The sequence below is a fragment of the Podarcis liolepis genome, assembly GCF_965112155.1.
Source record: "Podarcis liolepis genome assembly, chromosome: 7".
NCBI classification, from domain to species: Eukaryota; Metazoa; Chordata; class Lepidosauria; order Squamata; family Lacertidae; genus Podarcis; species Podarcis liolepis.
Window position 1 is genome coordinate 63,303,880 of NC_139561.1, and position 16,431 is coordinate 63,320,310.

A 16,431-nucleotide genomic window follows, 5' to 3' on the forward strand; every position below is an offset into this window, starting at 1 on the left:
CAAAGGCAAACTCGGCCCTCCAGATGTTTTGGGACTACAACTCCCATCATCCCTAGCTAACAGGGCCAGTGGTCAGGGATGATGGGAATTGTAGTCCCAAAACATCTGGAGGGCTGAGTTTGCCTATGGCTGCCATAGGAACAAAGAAAGCTGCTTTATATTTAGTCAGACCATTTGTCTATTTAGCTGAAAAAAACAAGTATCCAACCTTTCCTTTGTTGATTGTCCTCATCCTCGATCATCTTCAATACTAACGCGTCACAAACCAACTTGAAAGCCTCATGCTCAACCCAATCACTTACCATGCCCAATAGCATGCCATCACTTACCCTGGCACTCCAGCAAATAGCATCATTGCTGCTGCCCTGAAAACAGTATCAGAGCTGTGCTCCCATAGGGAGCTCCATCTTGCTTAGTATTGTCTACACCGACACGCAGCAACTCTCCATGGTTTCCAGCAGGGGACATTCCCTACCCAAAAACACCAAGGATTGAACCTGGGACCTTCTGCATGCAATGCAGATGTTCTACTACTGAGCTACAGCTCATGCCTTTAAATGGGATCCATAGGACTGCAGATTCTACAGAAGACTAATAGAGCCTCATGATTTGATTCAGGCCATTATCCGCTCAGATTAAATCAGGTGAATCCACATTGAGATCTGAGTTCTGCAGGTTCCTTTTCCATCCCTATTACACTCCAACAACACCCTGAAGCACCATTTTAGCTACCCCCTAGGGTAGGCAGTGCTGATCTAGATGAACCAATGGTCTGACTTGGATGATATAAGGCAGCTTCCTAAGGCCATCCTTTAAGTGTCATATTAGACTTCAAAGGCCATGAGCATCACTTTGAATGGGTCCCAGAAATGACTCAGAAGCCAATGCAAGAGAAGCTCATATTCTAGATAACTGGCTCTGTTCAAGAATCTATAACCGCTGGATTCTGGACAGTTGAAGTTTCTAGGTAGCCTCACTTGGAGTGTGTTGCAGTAATCCAGTCAGATTGTAATGAAAGCATGAGTCACCATGATCAGATCTGCCTTTTCCAGGACCAGACATGGCTTCCAGGCACCATCATTCACTTCTAGCCATGGACATCAACTGGGTAAGGTTCAAAACTGCATCACTTCCCACCTGAAATGTGAAGCTAATGCTACTGCCCTACTTGCCAAGCATATGACCAAGTCAGCTATACAGCAATGGCTCACCTCTCCAGAAGGGTATGGGAGAATGTGATGCTAACCAAGATGAAGTTCTACCAGGCTTACGTGTTGAGCATGCTGCTTTATGAAGGCGAGTCTTGGTCACAGCCATCAGTGGTGACGCCTCAATGCCTTCCACTAGCGCTGTGTCAGGAGGATTTTGGGTATCACATGGCAGGACAGAGTTTCAAACAAAGGTGTGCTCTCCCAGGCCCACATTCCCAGCATGTTTGCACTCCTGCCTCAGTGACATCTACTCTGGCTTGGTCGTGTCCACAGAATGGGTGGCAGGATCTCCAAGGATCTGCTGTATGGGGAGCTGGCTTCAGGTACCAGGCCCATTGGCAGGTACCAGGCCCATATGTTAGAAAGATGTCTGCAAATGAGTTGTGAAGGTTGGCAACATCAACCCCGCTGTGTGGGAATCTCTTGCAAATGACTGCAGTGCCTGGAGACAGACAGGCAGGTCATGTATCCACAGCAGTGACCAGAAGAGGAATGACCGCTAGGAGGAGAGCAGAGAGAAGAAACAGCATGGTGCATCTGCAGCAGCACAATCTGCCCCAGTTACAGCAAACCATGTCTCTCCCATATCAGTCTCCACAGCCACAGCAGGCGCTGCAACCTTCCAACAGTGTGACCCTACCCTCAAAGGTACAGTCCTCCATTGCCTCCCAAGACAGACGGATGCCAACAATTAATTTTGCAGTGTTGTTGTTGTAAGGAGTACAAAATAACATACGTGAAGTGTTTTGACCTTTCAGAAGCACAATATGAATCAGGAGTGGGGAACCTTTCTCTGTCTGAGAGCTGCAATCCCTTATGGGCAACCTTCGGAAGGCCACATCCCAGGAGTGGGCAGGGCCAGAGGCAAAAGAGGGTGGGGCCATAAATGCACATTTTACTTTGTACAGTAGGCTAATTTCTACACAAGCTCACACCTCCCTCTTGATATGCCATCCAATAAAGCAATCAGGGTTACAAGCAAAGACATTCCAGGAGGGTGTGAAGCCAGGCCTTGGGAAGGGGAAGGAGTCCGAGGGCCAGATTGAGAAGTCTGCAGGGCCACATTTGGCCCCCAGGCCTAAGGCTCCCCACCCCTGATAGGAATGCTAAGGAGTCTATTATGTAGGGCGAGCTTGCAGCCCTAGTATTGCCACTTGCCTTTCGATTCTTTTCCTAACGCCGCCATCGCTTCTTCTGTAACCCCAAGAAGGCATAATTCTGCCAATACCTTTTCCCTGGTACAATTTACCTTTCCAGTTGCAATAGCAGTGCCAGGTAGCCTATGGCGCCCCTGCTTAATATGCTAACAAGATTGCTAATGATGCCTGTTAATTAGTCAAGCTACGCACGGAACGAAGTCATTTCCTCCTTGGAAGGAAGCTTTCTGAAGGGTCCTAATGAGGTTATAACAAATCCCTCGCATACTGCTTTGCACATAGACGACGTGGAAAATGCAACCCATGAGGTTGGCTCCAGCTTTTGGGGTGTCCTCTGGAAACATGGCTCAGAAGATCCCCTCTGCTGATGGGGGGACAGACAGTAAAGGTTTTTCCTCTGGTAAAACATGGTCCCAATTTCATCCCAAAGTTTGCTTTTTGAGCTAACTAATGAAAATTGAGATTGCTGGAATGACTATGGTAGCCATGAGTCAGGATTCACCTCCCTCGCTGGAAACCCTGGAAGTTAAATTTCTGAAGGGGGGTTGCGTAAATCAGGTAGCCCATGTGGTGCCCTCCAAATGTCGCTGGACTCCAGCTCCCATCATCCTTTGAGCACTGGCCATGCTGGCTGGAGCAGATGGGCACTGTAGTCCAACAACCTCTGGAGGGCATCCCCTTGGCAACCCCTGGTGCAGATGAATCCCTAGTGCACATCCATGCACTGGAACACTAAAGCGCATTGCAGCACGCAGCCTGCTGTTTCACACACCGCAGCTGCTGAGATATAATTTCAACTGCTGATTACATAGGATAGTACAGTTGCATTTATAGATCTTCAACCATGAGCACAACTATTCTCTTTTGCTTTAGCATTAGCATTAGTGCAGAGTGAATGAATACAACATGGAGCATTTGCAGCAGACCCGAAGCAGATGCTCCACCCAGAAAGGGCTGTGAAGAAATGTTAGTGGATGAATGTTCTATGCACAGCTGCAAGGAACTCTGCAGCACATCATCATCATCATCATCATCATCATCATCATCATCACCATAATTTTATTATTTATACCCCACCCATCTGGTTGGGTTTCCTCAGCCACTCTAGGTGACTCCCAACATAGGACTAAAAACAGAATAAAACTTCAAACATTAAAAACTTCCCTAAACAGGGCTGCCGTCAGATGTCTTCTAAAAGTCAGACAGTTGTTTATTTCTTTGACATCTGATGGGAGGGCGTTCCACAGAGCGGGTGCCACTACCGAGAAGGCCCTCTGCCTGGTTCCCTGTAACCTCACTTCTCGCAGTGAGGGAACCACCCAAAGGCCCTCAGAGCTGGACCTCAGCGTCCGGGCTGAACGGTGGGGGTTTGCACAGGGCAAAGGCAATTCTTGTTATGTTATGGATTCCATCACCGTTTGCTTTCTCCTTCTGAGAGGTCCAGTCAATTTTAGCAGCCAAGGTACCTTCCATGGAAGTCTGCTTTGGGATATTAGAGGTGACCTAGTTCAGCTGTTATCCCTCCAGGAAGTCCCAGACTCTGCTCATGGTCAGCAACAGTAAGTTTCAAATAACATTGTTTGGCCACCTCATTTAATTATACAGTCTCAACGTTTGCCTACTTTCTTATTCTCCCCCACTCTACAGAACTATAGAGTTCTATCATGCAGTGTCTCTGTCCACCTTCTTTTCCCCCAGACCGCAGAATACTGGAGGGCCTGGCTTTTGCCTCCCCTGCTGTAGGATATCTATCTTAAAGGACCATTGGTCATCCTGTCTTGAGATTATGGGAGCTGGAATCCAACAACCTCAGAAGGGCACCAGGGCCCTCCACCCCGGTATAAACATTAATGGACCAGATTCCACTTCATTAGATGCATGAAACAATCCCAAATTATAGCTAAGAAATAGTGTCAAAGTTATCTTTTCCCTTCGCCCTCCCAGTCCCTTTTCCTTTTGTATCATTTCTTTGTAGATTATAAACCTAAGGGCGGAGTCTGTCTTGTTGATATTGATTTGGGAGCCACACTAGGAACCTTTTCTGGCTGATGTGTGGAGTAAAATGTCTTTGAGTGAATGAATGAATGAATGAATGAATGAAGAGAGAGAGAGAGAGAGAGAGAGAGGAACCCAAGGATGTGTGTGTGTAGAGGAAGGTCAGAGGGAATAAAAAAGGACAGATAATTACACAAAAGCAAATAGCTACAACGGCAATTAGCAGGGCTGTCTTGGTGATAACAAAAAGTCCTGGCATTTGTTAATCTTTGAGGTATCACAAGACTCTTTGTTGATTTTGTTACAAGAGACTAACAACACAAATCTAACCATGTCTATTGAGATATAAAGGTTAGGATTGAAGGCTAACATGGCACCACTCTGGAAATTCTAGCATTGGCAACCTAACTGAGACACATCATGTGCTTTTTAAAAAAAGCATTATCTTGATTTAAGATGCAGATTTGAATCTTCTGATTGTAATTTGGCGGTTCCCTGTTGCAGTCTCCATTTGAAATTCTTTTGTTCAATAGCCACCTTAAGATCAGTTGCAGAATATCCTGGGGACTGGAGATATTCCCTCACTGGCTTTTCCCTAATGCCATTTCCAATGTCAGATTCGTGCCCATTTTATTTTATTTTTAATTGTTTTGCAGTAGAAATTAGCCAGTTCGGCCTATGCAGAATGCAAAGCAGCTTTATAGGTAGATGAGAGTTTATAGCTCATGCTGGAAGTTGAGCAGGTAGATGAACCCCTGATGTTGTGGGTGTTTTGAGGTCCTTAATAGCATTGCATGAGTAGACATAGGGACCAAGGCTACATTAGCGGAATAAGGGTCTTTCCTAACAATGCTCAGCACCCTTAAGAAGCTACAGTTCCCAGGATTCTTTGAAGAAGGCTTCCAGGGATGTGTGCCAGTGGTGGCATGACTAGAGCCACAAGAGGGCAGAGTAACTGATGCAACTCTTGCATCAGTACTGAAAGGTTACCTTTCAGCTAATGATGGAAGAGTCCGACGGCTCTGGTTTATCTCCGTTTCTCATTTTTCTCATCTCCACATCAGTTCTCCACATCAATTTGCAAATTCTTTTTCAGAAAAAGTTTTCCCAAAAGTTCATTAGCGTTATAATGTGAATTTCTCCTGAATCTACACATTTTTGCAAAGCAACTTTCTCCAGTATAAAGCATCTTTGTATGCTGTTTTCATGAATATATGCAATTTTATACACAATTTACCTAATATATACATGTTTGTGCACATTACTTGGCTGCATTATAAAATTAGGAGAAGCGCAGTTCTCAAAAGACAAATACGCTTCGATTTGCATATTGTTTCAGGAAGTGTGAATTAGATAGATTCATCTTTAAAGGTGAACTGGGCTGAATTTCTCCCTACTTCTTTATTCCAGCTGCACCACAGTCAGAGGCTTCTAGCCATAATGACTCTGCTCTGCCTCCACAGCCAGAGGCAATAATGCTTCTGAATACCAGTTGCTGGAAGCCAAAGGCATCTGGCTGGCTGTTGTGAGAACAGGATGCTGGAGCCATTGGCCTCTTCCAGCAGGCTCTCCTTGTATTCTTAGGGTTCTACACACACTTTTCTCCATCCAAGCAAGCAAGAGTCATTGTCACAGTTCAGGGACACATCCCAGCCAGACAAAAGCACTCAGGAAGGGCATGGAGCAGGGCAGATGAGGGGTGTGGCTTGCAGAGAGTGCCATGGGCCAAACAAAAGAGGCCTGGGGGCCACATTCAGCCCCTGTGCCTGGGGGGGGGGGGACTCCTGGTCTAGAATTGTAGCCAATGAAGGGAATTATTTCACTCCTCCATTTGTATTCAGTGATTCGAACAACCTTAAAAAGGCAGCCATCCAGCAAAGCTCAGGTGGAAGCTGAAGAAAGATCTATTTGTCACCCAGAACTGTGGCTAAGTTCAGGGTCCCAATAAGACCCCGGCATGTGTGCATTACGCTTCATATTTGCTCCCAGCGCCTTGCCAAGACACCTCAGGACAATGGTGACAGAGAAACATCCTCCCAGCTTGAAATGTCACACATTTTTGGAGATGTGGAGCTTTTTTGTGGGTGGCCTGAGTGCTTTGCCTTTGCCTGACAAGTGCCCTGGCATCCCAGCTGAACTGACAAGGCAGCCGTCATGCAGGTTTGAGGATGCCTCTTGCTGCAGTTGCTTCCCCTCCCGCTTTTTAATGCTGCAGTTTTATATTTATGAATAATTGAAGTGTGATTTGTGGCTTGCAAGAGCCTGGCTGCACGGCGCCCCCATAAATCTGCTCCAAGAATGGAGTGACCTTGTGCCTTTTCTCTCTCCCCTCTGCTTTTCTTTTCCTTTGGCCTCCTCTCCCCCCCCCCCTCCTTACATTCATTCATCTATCCATCCATCCTTGCATTTTTTATGATTAGCTAAAAATGAATCCACACTTAAAAAAAAAAAGCAGGGGGAGTGATAACATGAAAAACTACCCACAGGGGCTTCTCAACTCCTGCCATAATGTTTTGTCCTGGAATGGGAAGGTGCACATATATCTCCTTCTCAAGTCTAGAGCAACCAGCTTTTGCATCCAAACTTACCAGCTTCCTCTTTAGGGTTGCCGACACTCAAGAGCCAGTACAGTGTAGTGGTTAAAGTGTCAGACTAGGATATGGGAGACCAGAGTTCAAATCCCCTGTTAGGCATGAAGCTCACTGGGTGACCTTGGGCCATTCACAGACCCTCAGCCTGGCCTACTTCACAGGGTTGTTGTCAGGATAAAATATGAGGGAAAGGAAGTGAGAGCCAAGGACTCCTTGGAAGAATGGTAGGATATAAGCTGGCAATTGAACCCTAGGCTGAATGAAACCATTGGTCCATCTAGTTCAGTGGTTTCTACACTAACGGTTCTGTAGAATTTCAGACAAGGGTCTCTCCCAGACCTACCTTGCAGCATGGGTATCTCAAAAACAAGTCATGCCAGACTAATCTTATTTCCTTTTCTGATAGAGTTACAAGCTTGGTGGATCAGGGGAATGCTCTGGATGTAGCACATCTTGATTTACTGTTTTGCTGGTTTCAGGCTGTATTTTTGTTTTCATGATATTGTTTATTGTTTCAATGTTGTGCACTGCTTAGAGATTTTTAAAATATTAAGCAGCTTAGAATTTCTTTTAAATGATGAATAAACAAACCCGCTATATTCCAGCCATACTACACCTGACAGCACTATATCAGACTCTACCCCAAATACACCAGGTTCTACCCACAGCCTGCTAGATTCCACCCCCAGCCCATCAATGCTCCGTCCTCATTCTCCCACATCCCACTCAGCCTTTGCCCTAGACCAGCTGGCTCCACCCATCATCCACCGGAATCTCCCCATGCAAACAATTTGCCAGATGGAGCCTAGAACAACCCAATGTGTATTTATCTATATGTACAGAGGATGGGGGAGAAATCTGATCCAGTTTGTATTTAAAGTTGAACCCACACCATCTGCATTTTCCAAAGCAATATGAAACAGCCATCTTCAAAATTTGCAGTTCGCTGTATTTGCGATGCAGTTCTCCAGCCAAGTAATGTGTACCCAAAAAATGCACATAGTGGTGTAAAGTGAGCATTGAAATGCATATTGCAAGTAAAAAACAATATACACAATTGTGTATTGATTTATATATTATATATTGTATTTGGGGTGATTGCTTTGCAAAAATGTATATATTTGGCAAAATTGTACATATGTATTTAAGGAGAAATTCATCCCAAAATGCTGGTGAATTTTCATGAGAGCTTTTTAAAATTAAAACTGAGATGGAAATGTGGAGAACTGAAGGTTGGGAAACTGAGAGAAACTGAAAAGTGACAGATTTGCCCACCGCTAGGTTGGTGGTGGGTTGCTTTGCTTTGTTTTGTTATGGTGGGTGAAGATTCAAATGTACTTCTTCCCAACCTGCAGGAAAAGCTTCACCACTCAATTCTCCTGGTTGAAACTGAGAAATGTGCGATCAGCAGGGATCTGTTCTTTCACAGCTCAGGTTTTTTTGCCCGCTTTCCTTCCCTGATTCTTTGAAGTCTGGTTCCAGTTGCAAGCTGCAGTCACTTTTGAGTCAAAGTTTTGACTAAGAGCTAAGGGGGTGGGGAGGTCTCTCCAGTGGTGCTGAGCTTGACTGAAGTTCCTGCAGGTTGGATTGGTATGGATCTCCAATCCAGGTCTCCAATTGCTCCATGGCCTCTGCCTTCTCTCCATCTTGTTTCAGATGCTGATCATCCAAGGAGGAGACAGATTTGGAAACCTTTGCTCAGGCTCACCTGCTTTTGCTTTTTGGATGCCTGTTCTTAAAAAAGGAAAGCCTGAATATGTGCCCCCACACTAGGGATAGGCAAGTAAATTTTGGTTCCTCTCTGTTTCTCACAACGTTTTAGTGCAAATTTATCTTAATCTACATATTTTTCTATGTAGTTTTGCCTAATATACACAGATTTGCAAAGCAGTTTCTCCTAGTAACGCATATGTAGTTTTCACTAACACATGCGTTTCCAGGCGCACATCATCAAAGTATATACAGTTTTGTAAATTACTTGGCTAGAGAACTGTATTCCAAAATCTGGGGAAATGGAAATCTTGTGTGTTGTTTCAAAAAATGTGAATCAGTTATGTTAGCCTTTAAATGCCAACATGGGAGCCTCCAGATGTTGTTGCACTCCAACAGCAGCCATACTATAGTCATATAGTATATGGCTATCCTACCCTGAACATTCCTGAACTCATCTGATCTCTGAAGCTAAGCAGGGTCAGGCCTGGTTAGTACTTGGATGGGAGACCACCTCCTTGTCTCAGTAGAGGATGAGACTCGTAATCTCAGAGTCATGGGTTTGAACTCCACATTGGACAAAAAATTCCTGTATTGCAGGGGGTTAGACTAAATGACCCTCATGGTCCCTCTACAACTCTATTATTCTATTAGCATGTCCAGTGGCCAGGGACTATGGGAGGTGGAATACAAGAGCATATGGAGAGCATGTTGGCTAGCCCTGGTTTCCACCAGCAGGCAAAACATTTCCAGGTTTCAGAAAGAGATTTTTTTTTCCCCAGCACCAGGGATTGAACCTGGCATCTTCTGCATGCAAGAAATGTATTCTGCCACTGAGTTTCTGCTCTCCCCTCACCTGTTTTTGCTGGTATTTCTCTTGGTAGGTTCGTCTGCTGCCACCCCACCAATGGCAAGATGAGTAGGCCACGCGGCGCACGGTTATGACACCATGAAGAGTTACCATGGGGAGCGCAGCCAGTCACGAGAACACCCCTGCCACTGCGTCCCAGAGGCCTGCGACCAGCCGATGGAATACATCCACCATAGCCAGGAGTCTCGCCAGCCATACCTCCTCAGCCCCAGCGAGCCTTGTTCCCTGGACCACTACTGCCCATCGCGGGGCTCTGCCGAGGCCCCGCTCAGCCTAACGGAGCCCCTCTCAGCCGCCAGCAGCAGCAGCACCTTCCCTAGGATGCACCACACGCCGCAGCAGTACGACTCCTGCGACGAGTGCATGGCGGCCGCCCACCCTTCCGGCAAGATCAACCGGCTGCCCCCCACCCTCCTCGACCAGTTTGAGAAGCAGCTGCCCCTGCACCACGACGGCTTCCACACCTTGCAGTACCAGCGGGCCAGCAGCACGGAGCAGCCACGGAGCGAGAGCCCCAGCCGCATCCGCCACCTCGTCCACTCGGTCCAGAAGCTCTTTGCCAAGTCTCACTCCCTGGAGGCCCCCTCCAAGCGCGAGTACAACGGCACCAAGATGGAAGGCCGGGGGGGCGAGGGAGGGTACCACCACCACCACCCTCACCACCACCACCGCCAGTCGCGCCACGGCAAGCGCAGCAAGAGCAAGGACCGCAAGATGGACTCCTCCTCCTCCTCCTCCCGCCACCGGAACAAGATGATGGGCTGGTGGAGCTCCGACGACAACCTGGACAGCGACAGCAGCTACATGGTGTCCGGGAGGCAGCACGCCATCGACCAGGCCACCCAGTACTGCGTGGACACCCCTGAAAGTGCCTTCAGAGACTTGACCTTGAAGAGTCTGAAGAGCGGAGGTGGGGAGGGCAAGTGCTTGGCTTGCGCGGGAATGTCCATGTCCCTCGATGGCCAGACACTCAAGCGGAGCTCCTGGCATACCATGACCGTCAGCCAAGCGCGGGAGGCCTACCCCAGCTCGGGAGGAGGCCCGGAGAAAGCCTTGATGCTCCAGGAGGCCAAGGCCAAGGACCGATCCTATCATTATCTTCAGGTAAGGAGGTGGGTAGAGGCTGCGCTGCTGTAGAGGAGGAGCAAGCTTTGTGTCTTCAGTTCCATTCCAATGAGTGCCTTAGATGCAGATATATAGATGTCTATACCTTGATCAGGAATGGGGATGTTTTTGTATTACAGTCCCCAGCATCCTTGGCTGTGCTGGCTGGGGCTGATGGGATGGGCTGTTCAGGCATGTACAGCTGGGGCAGCGCTGCAAGATGTGCAGTAGTTAAAAGGAGCTTGATTCCTTGATCCAAGCATCATATGAGGAGCCCCCTTCCATGATTGCAAGTCAGTCCATCGTAGGTTTGATCATGGATTAAAAAGACAGGAAGCATGCAGGGAATAAGCCCCTTCCTACTGACCAGGCCTGCAAAAAGAAAGGAAAAGCCTTAGGCTTTTCGGATTCCCTGCTACGCTGTTTCCAAGGGCAAATGCCCATCTATCCAATGAATGGCCAGCCTGGATCACTTTCAAAGGCTCTCCCCTGACGGTTTCTTCCCCAAGCTTAAGACTCCCCTCCTGCTGATTCCAAAAGCTCTCCCCCCCATTTGCCGTCTTGCTCTCTATTCCCTTTGCTCTCCTTTGCATTCCCATGATGCACTGCAGCTCCACCTTGATGTCGGTGATTAGAGAAATGTCAGGGCTATAATAGCCTCTGCCTGCAAAAAGAAAAAGAAGCACAAAGGCGGCTCTCTGTTTTAAAAGGCCCGAGGTTTCTGAGGAGCTGCTGCTTGCGTCAGCTTACCAAGGTGTCCGAAGACATCCGAGCATCGCGTTGCTCTTGCTAATAATGCCCAAACAAACAATTAAGATGAACCACCTTGCTCATCTCTCGGAGGGCGGTTTCTGCGCAGGCCTGATCAATGGGCTCCACACGCTAATGAGGAGGGCAACCTGGGACAAGGCAGCCAGAGAAAACGCATGGGGGCCTGAAGGAGCCCTCCAGAATTAGTTGCTTATGAAAGCAAATGCATGAAACCCCTCCCCTTTGGCTCTTTTCTAAGTCTCCTAAGGGCCAAGCATGTAGGGTGAGGGGAACCAAGTATACCCAACCAAGCATCTGGAGGGCTGGCCTAGGCTGAAGTGCGGGTCCACTAATATATTAGAAGAAAGGCAAGCTAAATTATTGTTGATGTTATTGCTGCTGTTATTATTAATATTATATCCCACCCTTCCTCCAAAGGAAACTGGGATGGGAAACATGCCAGTGCTAAAACAAGACAACTAAAATGTCTCAAAACAGTTTAAGAACTACGTACCTCCTAACAAACAGGTCCAACCCGTCCTGTTTCTACCTTAATCAGCTAGTTATAAAAGTGAATCTACATGGAAATGTCTATTTAAATGCCTATTTTATCACATATAAATATATTTTATCTAACTATTCACATTTCAAAAATGTTTTATCTTAAAATATATTTTCCCACACATTTGAATAGTGGTGTAACAATAAAACTGCTAGCACATTTGCAAAGCTAAGCAGGGTCCACTATGGTTTCAACTTGAATGGGAGACCATGTGTTGAGATTCCTGCATTGACTCTCAGGGTCCATTCCAACTCTGCAGTTCTATGATTCTCTGTTTCTTGAACTGAATACTGTATCACAAATTTCTGAGAGGTGCAACATATGAAGGATAATTTCATTCTGATCTGTGCATTCCTTCAGGAGGTGTGGGTCAGGTCAGCTTGCTTTGGAATCCACAGAATTCCACAAAAGTCGATGGCTGAATTGCACATTGACTTGGAATGATTAGCCACACCTTGAGCTTTAGGGTGCTGGACTCTTTGTTCTCTATCAAAGGGCAGTAAGCTGCCTTAGGGGGCACAGGACAGAACATGTCCAACACAAAGGGCAATGTCTGGGCACCGCTACCACCACTGACACACACTCTCTGGTTCTGCCACCTGAGGTCACTACCTCACTCTGCCTACTAGTAGGGCTGACCCTGTCTAAAGGTTTTGCCGGAGGCATTAAGAAAGGTGAATTTGGTGGGTGCTCTTGTACCTAGGGGCCTTGTAAAGCTGTTGCCCTCCTTCCTAGGAACCAAGGTTCCTGAAATGCTAAAGAGGTAAGGACAGATCTGGTGCATTGTGTGGTTAACCCAGCAGTATTCCTCTTAGTCAAGGGCTTGAGAATAATTTTGCCTAATTTCCTGGACTGAGTTCCCAGTTTTTGCCTTTTGTTCCTCGGATCTCTTGTTCATATTCCTGGCTGGATGCGCAGAGTGAGTGTTGGCGCTCATTTGGCTAGGAGGCTGACAGAAACAGAGACGAAACTTGGCATAGCTGCACACTACTGGTGGATGTGCTTGATCCTGGTGGAAAATTAAGCAAGAATCTGACCCCAGCTCAAAACGCAGCCAGATTCCAGAATCTCACTCCAATTCCTTGCTTCTGGAGCCTCGCATATATTTTGATCTCTGCCCTGACTCTTCCCAAAGCTCAAGGCGGCTATCCATGATTTAATACAAATGAAATATTGTTCAAGCAGTAGGCCCAGTTCACTGTACAGATAAAATGTAGAAAATAAAATGACCCCCACAAAAACCCACACTTGCTTAGATTCAACTGTTAACCTCTTACAGTTAGGACTGTGCAAGTAATTAAAGTTTTTATTTGCTTGCTTGCTTGCTTATTTGTTTGCTAGCAGGGTTGTAAGTAAGAAGATGGGCAGGTGAGGTCTGGCTGAGAGGACCAGCCTTCACTGGCCAGAATTGCTCCCAGTCTCAGGTACTGGCTGGTGGAAGGGGAGATCAGGTTAGAATTAGGCATTTTCAGGGGGACTTCAGTGGGTGGGGAGAAGGTTAACTGTGGGTGGGGAGAGGGTTAACTTCTGCCCCATACTTGGCCTTGCCATTAAGTAGGAAACTCAGGACTGGGAGCTCCATGTTTACTCTGTAACACATATCTCTGCTGGGGGGGGGGGGGCTTTGATTCAGGTGGCATTGAAAGCAAACTTACCTAATTCACACTTTCCAAAACAAGATGTGAGTCAAAAGTCAGCCATCCTTCAAAATTCTCACACCTCTGAAATTTGCAGTGCAGTTCTCCAGCCAAGTAATGTGCATAAACATACACGTACAAGCATTGATCAAAATGCATGTATTAGTGAAAAGAACATATACGAATATTAGTGGAAATTGTTTCGCAAAATTCTATTAGGCAAAAGGTATATCAATGTATATTAATGCAAAAAATGCATTAAAATGTGCATTTTAGGAGAAATTACTCTGGTATGCTAATGAATTTTTATGATGATTTTAAAACACAAACACACACACACACCCCCCTCTTGGTGGAGAAATGTAAATAACTTAAGACAAGATAAATGAGAAGCTGGGAGAACCTGAAACTGACAGATTTGCCCATTCCCTATCCTCTGCCTTTTCCCTAGATCCAACCAGGCTGCCTTGTGCAGCTAGGGTTGTGGTTTGCTTGCCTTTTGCAATCTGCCTGCCTCAGTCCCTGGCTTCCTCCTGCATCCCCCCCCCTCCTCCTCCTGTCTTCCTCTTTAACATGCACCTCACAGACTTTTGCAGAGGTCCCTGGCCTGCCGGCCTTCAGCCTGCATCATCAGGGCATCCCCCTCCCCTAGCACACACCTGGATGGCTGGATGGCTTGAATGAGCCCAGCAGCTGCTGCAGCTGCTGCATCGCCGCCCTCCCTTCTTTCTCCCGGTTTGCTTCCTATTATAAAACATTTAAAGGTATTTCTTTAAAATAAATAAACAGCTGCTGCTGGAAGGAACCAGGACTGTTCACCCCAGCTGCTGTTTGATGAACTGTGATTGAAAAATATACATATATCCCCTCATGGAGCTGGGATATTCAAGTTACATCAGGATGACGATGACATGTATTTGTCACTTTTTAAACCAAAGTGTCTCAAAACAACTTAAAGGATAAAAATAGAAATTATTAATATTACTATTTATTAAATTTGTTGGTCACTTTATCTTGCCCAATGTAATCCAAAGCGACTTAGAACTGAATAAATGAACAAAAATCCCACATAGATGCATTAAAACCAAGCTGGGGTGTGGATTAACAAGGAGCACTGAAACCAAATACGAAAACAACAATAAAGTAAAATCTAATGTGCTCATATGCACACACACTGGGGGCTGCAGCCTTGCTCTCTCCACTGGTAGATTCCACTGCCCTTCCCACCCCATGCAACTACTAAGTTTTCAACCCCTGTTTTCACCTTCACCCCTGTGGCCATGCCTTCCCCCTATATTTGTTTGCTTCAATCATCTGACAGGAGACTCCTGGGTGGGCTCTCAATTTGCATATCTAGTCCTTTCTGTGACTTGCTGCTTAAGGAGGACACCAAATCCTGAAACTAGCCTTCCTTGGGCACACAGACCCACCACGTGATACACACACACAGGGACGCAGGTGGTGCTGTGGTCTAAACCACTAAGCCTCTTGGGCTTGCCAATCAGAAGAATGGCGGTTCGAATCCCCACAACGGGGTGAGCTCCTGTTGCTCAGTCCCAGCTCCTGCCAACCTAACAGTTCAAAAGCATGCCAGTGCAAGTAGATAAACAGGTACCACTGCGGCAGGAAGGTAAACGGTGTTTCCGTACGCTCTGGTTTCCGTCACTGTGTTCCGTTGCACCAGAAGCGGTTTAGTCATGCTGGCCACATGACCCAGAAAGCTCTCTGTGGACAAATGTCGGCTCCCTCAGCCTGAAAGTGAAATGAGCGCCACAACCCCATAGTCGCCTTTGACTGGACTTAACCGTGCAGAAGTCCTTTACCTTTTTATCTAACACACACACAGCTATTTTGGAGCTGCTTCTATGATCTTCTAGCATGTGGCTACTGTAGCTGTGTAAATATGCATTTATTTATTTAAAAGCATTCCTAAACCACTTAATATTTTAAAAATCTCTAAGCAGTGTACACTGTGTACAATATAAAAACAATATGCATGAAACAAAATACAACCTAAAACCAATGGAGCCATGTAAGAGCAAGTAAAGAAGTAATTCAAAGGGTTCGTACAAATAATTCAGGGTTCAATCTTATGGGTCAGGGAATGTCTGAGCAAAAAGATACATATTTTCAAGATATTGTGTGAAGCAGCTGGTAGCTACTGCTTCACCTGTGGTAGGGGGAAAGGCATTCCACATAACAGGGTCAACAGCAGAGAATGCCTGATTTTGTGGCCACCACCCTATGGTATTCTGTAGAGCGCAATGTCACAAGTAGACGTTCTCCAGTTGGCTTAAGTGATCAGAGTCAGGCAGTTTTTCATGCCTGAGATACAAGGCCAACGCTTCCCTTTAGGTAGAGTGAAATCATCCCCTCAGGTGGCAAATGCTGTGGACAGTGGGGTCAGTACCCCAACTATGATCCTTTGCTGGGAAGACAAAGCTGTGTGTTCCATGTGGGCTGTCTTGCACCGTCCCAGTCAATCTTTGCCAACCTGCCTTCCTATAGATGGTGTTGGACTACATCTCCCATCAGCCCCAGCAAGCACAGCTGTGTTGGCTGGGAGTAGTAGTCCAATGAAAGAAGCAATTAAAATGCAATTGACAATCACAGCACGTTACAAATGCTGCAGCCAACAGAAAAATCATTAAGCAGTCTGCCAAGACCTTTCACAATTTGCAAGTGGTCCGTGGAGGGCAGGGAGACGTTTGGGAACCACAGTCCTAATAAACACATTTTGTATACAATTTGGTGTAATATACATAATTTTGCCATCCATTCCCCTAATATAATGTAGTTGTATGCTATTTCCATTGATATACAGTATGCATTTCTGTGCACAT

At 46.3% G+C, this 16,431-nt stretch overlaps 1 protein-coding gene across 3 annotated transcripts in view; it reads left to right on the forward strand.

The window, feature by feature from the left end:
* DLGAP3 (DLG associated protein 3) overlaps positions 1–16,431 on the forward strand; it is a 178,837-nt gene that overhangs the window by 132,622 nt on the left and 29,784 nt on the right. For 2 of the 3 annotated variants that reach the window (XM_083511592.1, XM_083511594.1), the window contains exons 3-4: positions 8,611–8,733; positions 9,549–10,639. In XM_083511592.1, coding sequence (XP_083367718.1) covers positions 9,614–10,639 — 1,026 coding nt within the window. In that variant the 5' untranslated portion in view covers positions 8,611–8,733; positions 9,549–9,613. The remainder of the gene's footprint in view (positions 1–8,610; positions 8,734–9,548; positions 10,640–16,431) is intronic. The other variant, XM_083511593.1, reaches the window with a different exon arrangement.